This window comes from Danio rerio, chromosome 5 (genome assembly GCF_049306965.1).
Source record: "Danio rerio strain Tuebingen ecotype United States chromosome 5, GRCz12tu, whole genome shotgun sequence".
NCBI classification, from domain to species: domain Eukaryota; kingdom Metazoa; phylum Chordata; class Actinopteri; order Cypriniformes; family Danionidae; genus Danio; species Danio rerio.
The window spans coordinates 18,761,140-18,771,735 of record NC_133180.1 but is presented as its reverse complement, the minus strand read 5'-3'; the positions used below and the strand labels follow the sequence as shown (position 1 = coordinate 18,771,735).

General features: G+C 35.3%; 1 protein-coding gene across 1 annotated transcript; it reads left to right on the top strand.

Annotated features, from left to right (window-relative positions):
- Nucleotides 1-422: 422 nt before the first annotated feature.
- On the top strand, nt 423-10,349 carry rnf215 (ring finger protein 215). The gene is made up of 10 exons (XM_005165070.6): nt 423-740; nt 3,056-3,205; nt 3,279-3,350; nt 3,728-3,813; nt 3,910-3,964; nt 4,053-4,157; nt 5,085-5,201; nt 6,010-6,159; nt 6,243-6,345; nt 6,449-10,349. The coding sequence occupies exons 1-10, from the start codon at nt 537-539 to the stop codon at nt 6,460-6,462; spliced, it is 1,056 nt and encodes a 351-aa protein (XP_005165127.1). The 5' UTR covers nt 423-536; the 3' UTR covers nt 6,463-10,349.
- The last annotated feature ends 247 nt before the right edge of the window (nt 10,350-10,596 follow it).

Genomic DNA, 10,596 nt, shown 5'->3' with positions numbered 1-10,596 from the left:
CATCTTTTGGCGCATTAATTGGTATTAACAGTTACTATGTAACCAATGTTTCAACTGTGGCCAGTGTAGCAAATCCGCAATAAGTTGCGGTACCAATAAAAGATGTATTATGTCAAAAATATAGCAATATTACTGCTCAGGAATATTCACTTATCCAAAGTTTCCCACTGGGTGGCGAGCGCACATCTTTTCATAACGTCTGTGATGAAAATTTGAAGTCCAGAAATGAAAGTACGAAGAACGCAGATCCAAAAAGTCACTCAAACACATAGTGGGCGGATCTTTACGTTTCATGTGAAATGATTGGACCACACAGCGCCCCCTATAGCATGTAAATATATGGGCAACAAACAACTTCCTTTCTAGCAAGTTTCAGTTTGACAAGTGCAGACAGGACAAAGCGAGCCGCAGAAGAAGAGCCCAGTCAGTTTGTTTACATCTGGAGGAGGTGACAGAACAGTGCCTGTCCTGACAGTATGGATCAAACTTTCAGTCTTTGACTTGCTATGGTTCATAACATCGACTGACAGGGAGCCATGGGCGCTTTAGCTTGTCTTTCTGCGGTGTGCTGGTTGTGGTTTTGTCCGCTGGTGTCCAGTGAACAGGTGGCATTTGTAGAGGTGTTTCTGGAGGACCATCAGCATATATTACAGGGTGAAGTGGTCCAGGGGAGTCTGGAGAACGACCCGATGGATAACCACAGCAAAAAGAAGCATGGCCTGAAAGGAGAGCTCATATTAGTAAGTTGTCATTGCATGGAAACACAATTTATTTCACTGTTCTGAATGTTTGTTTTTTTCTTGCTGTAAAATAGAACATGCTTTAGCATATTTACAATACAACACGTTTCAGCTTAAAAAAACTGTCATCATTTACTTAACGTAGTTTTTTTTATCAATAGAACACAAACGAACAGTATTTATTTTCCTACAATGTATGTCAATGGCAGTGGTGGAAAGAGTACTAAAAAATCATACTACAAAGTATCATTATTTGGCTAAAAATGTAGTGCGAGTAAAAATATCCATTGTAAATTTTACTCAAGGTATGATTAAAAAGTAGCCCCTTCAAAAGTTCTCAAGAATAGTGAGTAGTGAGTTTTGCGCTGTAAAAAGCTGATGCATTTACATGTGTTCTGTGGATGTGTGTAAACGGAACATTCTGTAGTGCATTTATTTATTGCCCAGCAGGCACACATCATAAGATGTTAATATCAAGTTAGATTTAGGTTGTGATGTCAGATGACCAAAATTCATCTAAATCATCAAAATTCATCCAACATCTATGGACAACATTTTTTTAAAATCCAATAACAACATCAAATGATGTTGATATTTGGTTGATTTTAGGTTTTGATAGAAAGTGGCCAAACTTCAACGTCAAGCCAACATCTTAAATCAACATCATATTGACGTCAAATACTGACATTTACTCATCAGGTATAGCAAACAAAATCCAATATCTAAAACATATCATAGTGGTAACGTCCACATAACGTCAAGCTGTAACATCATTAGATGTTTATATTAGGATGATTTCAGGTTGGACGTTGGACATTGACATCAACCCGACTTTCCTTTCCAAACAAAATGCAATGTCCCCACAACGTTGGGGTACAATGTCAATCTGCTGTCATGTTGAGGTCTTGTGCCTGCTGGGTGTTTAAGGCCACTTTAGTCATCACACAGTATATATCTGTTATTTTATCATCAGTGGCATGCATTTTAAACAGTCTGTGTCAATGCATGTAAAGATTTTGGACATCTTCTTGGACACTTTTAATGCTTCCCAACAGTTTGCTGCAATTATAAATCACTCATGTCTTGAGGTAGTTCATTATGAGGCGATTTACCTTCTATGTGCGATTTGATTGGACAGGAATCACAGGACAGGATTTTCTAATCCCCATAGACAAGAAAAGATAAAGTAGTGACAGCAGGTTGAAGGAAAGTGGGGGAGTAAAAATACAGATACAGCACTAAAAATGTACTCAAGAGAATGTAAAAGTTCACATTTTTAAAACTACTCAGTAAAATTTTAAATTTTTGAGAATAACTACTCAATTACAGTAGTTTGAGTATTTGTAATTTGTTACTTTACACCACTGGACAATGGTTACAGGTTTTTTAACATTTTTCTAAATATCTTCTAATACAGGGGTTCTCAACTGGTTTGGCCATGGGACCCACATTTTTACATGGTCATCAAGCCGCAACCCAAATTTTTAGGAACTAAAATACAATTATACTTAATTTGTATTTATTTGTTAACATAAACAAGTTGTGACAGATACAAGAAATTCACCAAGACTTACAAATAAACAATATTTTGTTGCTGTAATTTAACAAAAAGTAAAAACGACAAATACTGTTAATAATAAACTGTTAATTAAACATGTTTTCTGGTTTCTAAATGTTGTTTTAATTTAGAAGGTTTCATGCTCACTTATGAGAGCACCTCACTACATTGAGGCTTTAAGTCTTATTTTGTCATCAATAGATAAATCCATACTTTACATATTCGGGGTCGTACTTGCGCTTCGACATATTTGTTGCAATAATTAAATTAAATTTCACATGTCAAACAGTACAGTTGTCGCGCACACATTTCAAAATAAAAGTACTGTATAAGCAAAATAACTTAAAAAATAAACTTTTGTTGTTTTTTTGACCACACACTCCGCGACCCACTAAAAATGTTCCCACAACCCACTTTTGGGTCGCGACCCACCAGTTGAGAAACACTGTTCTAATATATCTTCTATCTTCTTCTTCGTGTTCAACACAACAACAAAAAAAAAACTCAAACGTGAGTAAATAATAACAGAATTTTTATTTTTTGGGTGAACTATCCCTTTAAAAATATCCTAGTTATTGTGTTCTATTATTTGTCAGTACTGGGTTGCGTCTGAAAGGGCATTCGCTGCATAAAACATGTCAGAGTATTTGGTGGTTCATTCTGCTGTGGCGAACCCTATTGTTTAAAAATTGTAAAGGTTGATATTCTGAAAATGAGTATCAAGTAAATGTGACATGCTTCTGTTTTGCCATGGCAGGTAAAGGATGAAGCTCTTAAAAGCAACAGTGAAATCAATGATGGAAAGGATCCAGACCCTTGGATAGGAGTGGTACCGGTTCAGATGGAAGAAGGAACAGTTTCCAGCAACAGCAACCAGGAGTCCTTTGCTGCATCTATGGTTAATAAGGTATTTAATAAAATTTTTTACTATCTACACTAAAATCTCTTCCTGATCAATCTGACAGCTCTCTCCTCCATAGATGAAGCGGGCTCTTGTTTTGGGTGCGTCTGCTTTGATCATACTGGCTTTAAACCAGAACACTGTCCGAGAGGTGAGGACTTTGCTGTTCTGTTCATTAAAGCTTTAAAGGGATAGTTCACACAAAACCAAAATGTCTGTCATTATTTAATCACCCTTTACTTGTTCTAAATCTGTTGTTGAACTCAAAAGAAGATATTTTGAAGAAAGCTGAAAACTTGTAACCACTGACTTACATAGTATTTATTTTTCCTTCTATGGAAGTCAATGGTTAGAGGTCATCATCTTTCTTCATAATATCATCTTTTGTGTTTAGCAGAAGAAAGAATCTCATAAAGCTTTGGAACCACTTGAGTTTGACTTAATAGAGAGCAAATTTGTATTTTTGCGTGAACTATCCCTTTAATGATTTTCCTTTTTTTAAAAAGAAAACTGTTCTTTCCGCTGCAGATGGATCTCTCTCAGGTCCTCTCAAAACCAATCATTGTCATTCAGACATCAGAAAATGTCACTAAGCTCATCGGAGCTCTTCTCAGGTAATCTTCAGCCATTAACCCATCAGCTTTTTACTTTTTACAGTTTTAATAAACTGGATTTTTAAAATTTGTCCTTTTGTATGTTTGTTCAATCAGGGGCCTTCGTGCAACAGCAAAAATCACTTACAAGTCTTTTCTACAAGACAGCCTGGTACGGTTTTACTTCTAATAAGCAGCACAGTTTCACTCTCACGGTTCATTAGTGTAAGTGTGTGATATTTCTGTGTGTGGTGTCAAAGGGGGCCACCTTGACCCTGTGGTCCAGCTGCGGTCGTTCAAGAGGAGGCTTATATGGGGAATGGCAAGGGGTCATCTGCACTGGGGAGACTAACTCTCAGGTCCAGGTAAAAACATTATGTCATCCGGGGTTACCATAATAACTTGGCTGAAGATATTTCAGCACTTATATGTAATCGTTTCATGTTTCTTAATAATGCTTATAAGGTGCTGTTGGATGTTCGAATGTGATTTTGTTTAATGGATGTTTTCCGGGAAAGGCACAGTAGTAGTAGCAGTAGTAGTAGTTCCAAACAGGAATCTGCTTGTCTTTTTTTTTTTTTAAGCATAAGTTCTAAACCTGTTTGAACACATTTTAATACATTGTTAATCATTTTAAATTTTTTATACTTGCTTCTTTTTATTCTTGTTTATGTAAAGCACTCACCATTGTAAGTGCTTTACATAAACATTGAATTAACATTGAATTACCATTGTGTATAAAATGTGCTATATAAATAAATTTGCCTTGCCTAATTCAACACACAATCCAGTCAGCATGTAATTTAGTCAGATTACTCCACTTTACTGCAACTTGGTATATTTAAAAAAAAAAAAAAAAAACGTAAAAAGTATTTTAAAGTACTTTATTTTAAGTCTTTTATTGGTCTTGAGTTGTCATGTAATGTGATTTATTAAAAATAATGTGCACTCATGGTGTAAAAGCCATTTTCAATAGCCCCTTTCACACATAGAGACCTTTTAGAAAATTACCAGCAATTTTTCCGGAAAGATCTGTATGTGTGAACAGGATTGTTTTGAAAATCCAGTTAAGTCATTTTGGTAATTTTACGGATTTTTACCTGTATTACTGTGTGAAAGGGGCTTTTTGTGTCATGGACACATCACCACTTCGGGTGAACATTATTTTCTAATAACTCAGTGGCCAGTCGTCACTTATTTGTCACGTTATACTGTTTGTCACATGTAGAGAAATTACTCTTTTTATTTTTCAGCATGGAGAAAAATGTCTTTTCTGTTCATGTTTTGTCCAGAAATATCTCCAGCAGCTGTGGAACACCGTTGTTCTGGTGGCCCTTGTTCTCTCCACAGGGGTCATAGTTCAAGCACGCTGGCAGTACCAGGACAACCAATTTAATGACGATTTAGAGGTGAACAGTGTTTTTGGGACAGATTCATTCTGAAAGTTACAAAGTTTATGATTTAAAACACTAATTTGACAAGCAACATTAAGTGGAGACTGGAAGGAAAATACAGTGGCTTTCCAACTTCCAAACAAAAATACTTTTTTCCCAACAGAAACAAAGGTTTGTTGATCAAGAATTCACTGAATTGATCAAATACGACACAAAAAACATGTATAATGTTGAAAAATTCCTATATCAAATAGATGATGTTATTTTGAACTGTATTCATCCAAAAATCTTTCACAAAAAAAAAAGATTGGTTGCAGGTCGTTTTTTGTTATGTCATTTCAGAAAGACTGGATGATGATCAGATCTCTCTGTGTGGAACACTGGCCATTTTCAGACTCCTTGTGCAGACAATAATCTCACTGTATGATTACAATTAATGACAAAAATAATGTTTGGAAATGTGTATGTATGTGTGTATGTGGGGGGGTTGTTGGTGGAATACTAGTGGCCTAAAACTTTTGCACAATACTGTATACATACACATTTTCAGCAAATCGTCAAGCAGCACAACTGCTTTCGCTTTAACTTGAATAAAGGTTACTTAAGCACCAAATTAATGCTTCAAATCATTTTTGAAAGTTCACATGATGATGGAGATTAGATGATCTTTTCTATCACATAAATGTTACTATTTCAGTTTTACTATATTTTTGATCAAGTAAATGCCGTTTTGTTGAACAGAACAGACTTCCTAAATATAAACCTGAATATGACCATGACTTACAACAGAAGTAAAAATAGTAATAAACTCTTTGTTTCATAGTCAAACCTGAAGCAAGACATTCTGAAGAGATTATCAGCACTGAAGACGAGGACATACCGGCAGCCCAAAGTGAGATGTGATCCAACACAAACTCAAACGATGGAGACGGAGAGTTGTGCAGTTTGTCTGGAACAATACAACAACAACCAGGTGACAAATCCTCTGAACTGTATTACTCTTACCCAAATAAAGGCAGTCAGTGTTAAGTTTGATCACTGCTGTGGGTGTTTCAGTGTTTGCGGGTGTTACCGTGCCTCCATGAGTTTCACAGAGATTGTGTGGATCCTTGGCTGCTCCTCCAGCAGACCTGCCCTCTCTGCAAGCGCAGCGTTCTTGGTGAGAAATACAAATATTATCTTCCTTGTTTAACATTTACTCCATATAGTCAATATTCAGAAAAAAAAAAGTTTGAACTCAACTCTTATTCTATTTGATCCAGGTAATTTCTATTGAGCTGGATCAAGTGGGGTTCTGGATTAAAAATCATCTGAATTGGGTTAAGTCTACTGATTCAGGATTTTCATGGCAACTAAACCCCTCCTCTGTACTGTAAGACTGGGTTTCCTCCAGGGTAATGATCTTGACCTCTCCAAAGACTATGAATCTTGAGTTCTTTCAAGAGACTCCAGTCAGGACTAGTTTCTGATCTAGTTTCTGTGTCAGACCACTTGAGACGTTTCTGAAAGGTAGGTCTTTGTATGTGGGATCAGATGTTTCTTCTTGCAGCATTGAGTACTGCAGTTGCATTTGTTGAACCTGTTCAGCCTTTCACAGGTGCATGAATTGTGAAGTGAGATGCATAGCAAAAAAACAAGGTAATGTTTGAAATCTCTTTATGTATGAATCATACATACTCTCTCAATTCTCTATATTTTATATTTGAACAAGCGCTTGCATTAAGATCAAATCCTACTGGAGATGATGAGAAATTCCATTCATAAGAAAGAAGTAGAATATAATTCAACCACTTGCTCTAATTCCCAGTCCGGACTTGTTCCACCCTTTTCCACTAAATTAGATGTGGTTCTTGGCTGGTGCCAACCTTAAAGGAGCTATATGTAGAATCCAGAAACCCCGTTGATTAGCAAAACTGGTGAACCACAGTCAGCAAACTATTGTATAAAAAGGTCTGACATCCTCTGAAATTTAAAACTTTCCTTATCAGGACTTTAAAAACAAAAACTGATCTTTGGCAGGTCTTAAAATGTGCTTAATGAAACCTCAGATGAACAATCAACACCATTTAGAGTTAACAAAAATAATCAAGCATTGCTAATCTGCTAATTGAATTCCTTAAGTGATAATCCAGCAGATGTTTTACCAAAGGGGTGCCTGCATAGTTTAGCTCCAACTTCTTTCAACACACCTGCCTGAAAGTTTTAAGAATTTCTAGAAAGAGCTTGATTAGCTGGTTCAGATGTATCTAATTGGGGTTAAAACTAACCTCTGCAGGACACCGGCCCTCCAAGGCTGAGTTTGGGCATCCCTTTTCTAGAGCCTTCAGGTGTGTGTGTTAACACAATGGCCATCACACAGTTAAAGCTTTGCCAAAATTGGACCAGGGAACAATCTCAAGCACACCAGGAAATCTACCACCAAACATTTAGAAAAGAACAAAAATCAAGGGGTTGAAATGGCCCAGTCAAAGTCCAGACCTTAACCTTACTAAAACCTGTTGAAAACTTCTTCAGAATGATCTGAGAGATTACTTAAAGAGATGGATCACCTAAAAATGAAAATTCTGTCATCATTTACTTGCCCTTTACCTGTTTCAAACAGTTTTGAGTTTCATTCTTATGTTAAACACAAAATAACTTATTTAGTAAGTGTTGGAAACCTGTAACCATTGACTTCCATACTATTTGTTTCCTACAATGGAAGTCAATGGTTACCGGTTTTCAGCTTTCTTCAAAATATCGAAATTTATGTTTAACAGAAGAAAGAGACTAATAAAGGTTTGGAACAACTTAAAGATAAGTAAATAATGAATAACATTTGATTTTTGGGTGAACTATTCCTTTAACTGCTGCTTTAGTTAAGAAGATCCACAGGCATATGAATAATAGGGTGTCCTAAGTTTGTCACCTATGGTCTTTCTATTTTGGCTCTACTTTGGTTAAATAAATAATGGTATGTTGCGAGATGTCATGTGATCAACTGAGGGTTCGTCTTCCAAGTCTATAGACCGGCCAAGCACCATATAGAACCATGAAATTCAATAGGATCTTACTTTTTCACTGTTACAAACAATAGACTGAACATGATTCTGTGCCCTGATATATTACTAGCAAAGTTTTAGTTTTTAGGATTTTAGAAGCAACATTTTTTGCAGTAACATAATTCTACTGAAACATTAATGACTCTTTTTCTCTCTATAAATAAAATGACGGCAGCGAGTAAACAATAGCTAAAAAAGTATCCGATCATAGCAATATGGATATGTTTGCAGAAGTTCTGCAAATCACTGGCATCACATTGATACGAGATAAGTAAAATTACACTGTTAAGATAATTTATGAAGTATATTTGAGGCTATAGATCAGGCTATGTAAGACAGTAGTTGAATCATTTTATTTGCATTGCCATTACAATACTGAATGGCTTTTTGGAACCATCTTGAACACTGTGTAAGCTTTTGTTTCATATTTTAGAGAAAAAAAAAGAGATATTATATTATGTAAACATGATATTTTAGATTTTCCTGGCAAAGTCTTTTAGATAAAAAGCAATCTACAGGCTTTTATAGACAATATAGGATGCTCAGTTAAAGGTCTTGTTTTATGTTAAATTACAAGCCAATAAAAAATGAATACACCAAATTTTATTTATACACAAACATTCTTACATATAGCTCCTTTTAAGTCTTGCTATTGAGAAGTTTTGAGGTCATGTAAAATGTTTCTAAAAATAATTTTTACCTGAGGTCCTGTGCATAACCGGCAAGATTGTTTTTATTTAAGTATAAATCTAAACGTAAAGATAATTAAAAAATAATATGGCCACATTTTATTTATACATTTCTTTGTTTTTTTTTTAAATCTTGGCCACAGTGTAGTAATTTGTTGTTAAATTGTGAACATGATGTGGCTTTGATTTGCTAAATCTAGAAAGAAAAAAAAGCACCATCTTGTTTTTTTTTCCCCCTTTGCCTGTCATGTTCAGTGACTAAACCACCAGATCCGTCAGTAGCATCAAATAGGTGAGAAAGGGTTATATTAATCAGTTCTGTTACAGTAAACCAGCCAGTAGTGAAAACTTGTAGCAAACAAAACATTTGAGTATCAGTATTCCTTATCGCAACATTGTTGTTACCTTTAAGATGACTTAAATGGACTAGAGGTATATTTACATGAATTTCAGAAGTTCCTGTCAATTTGGATTTCCAAATTGTCTTATAAAAATGCCATATGAATGCTGTAGTTTGACTTTAATTTAGGTCTGTGTGTAGTTTAATTAACCAAAACTGTGCGGAAGTGTGGTCATTATGCTTCAGGGAAATAAAGTATACTTCAGCAAGGATGCATTGTATGATGAAAGCCAAGTAAAATCTTTATAATGTTTAAAAATATATATTTAAATTGCATATGAATGCTGATTTCTAAATAAAAAAAACCTGGCTTATATAGAAATACTACTGCAAGTTATTCAAATGTGTTCAGATTAATTTCAGTAGGATCGGGAGTCTCATTTGTAAAACTTGGCGTAAAAAAAAAAGCTAAAAATGAACGTACAGCAGAATTTTTATTTATTTATTTATTTATGATTACACCTCGTATCATCATTTGAATATTGAAGTAAAATTTTATTATTTTTAAAGTTACATTTAATTTGTTAGTTCCATTGAATTTTTAAATATTTAAGTTAAATTTAAATTGAAGTTCACTTTCAGCTGTGCACATTCTCCCATTAAGTTTGCTTTTTATAGATCATAAATTTAGCGTTTAAGTAAACGTTTCCACCCCCGTTTTGTGCATAAGCCACATTTATAAATGAGACCCCAGGTGACACTCAAATTCCTTTTTAAATATTTTGATAACATTTGACATTACAGTAGTTTTAATTTGCATTCGATCAAATAAAATGCACCCTTGCTGAATAAAATAAGAATCATTGCTCAACTTCCTCCAGCATGATAACACTCTAGTCCAGTGTTTCTCAACCACATTCCTGAAGGACCAACAGTACAGCATGTTTTTGATGTCTCTATTGTATGTCACACCCATTAAGCTGCAATCAAATTGCACTTTTCTCCCCATAGACTTCCATTCATATGCACGCGAATGCTTCAGACCAGAAACACAAGCTCGTGCGACAAGTTTCGTAGTGCGCTGCGTTGGAAAGTTCAAGCTTGGTGAACTCTGACCTGTGAAATCACATCACATGATTGCATGAGACCAATCAAAGATCAAAACATGACCTCTCTGGACAGGAATGTAAATCATGGACCAATCGCTGGCTTTTTTAAATGTCTAATCATCTTGTTTAATCCCCTTTTCTCAGCACCATACAACAGAATTTCACGCACAAACTCTAGTGTGACCGCAGCAAAACAGATCTTTTAGTCTCTGCTAATGAGCTGAACATCTA

Coding starts and splice junctions, on each gene's coding strand:
- rnf215 (XM_005165070.6), top strand. CDS start 537: ATGGGCGCTTTAGCTTGTCTTTCTGCGGTGTGCTGGTTGTGGTTTTGT. Junction 4,158..5,084: donor AGACTAACTCTCAGGTCCAG/GTAAAAACATTA, acceptor TGTTTTGTCCAG/AAATATCTCCAGCAGCTGTG. Junction 5,202..6,009: donor AATTTAATGACGATTTAGAG/GTGAACAGTGTT, acceptor TTTGTTTCATAG/TCAAACCTGAAGCAAGACAT.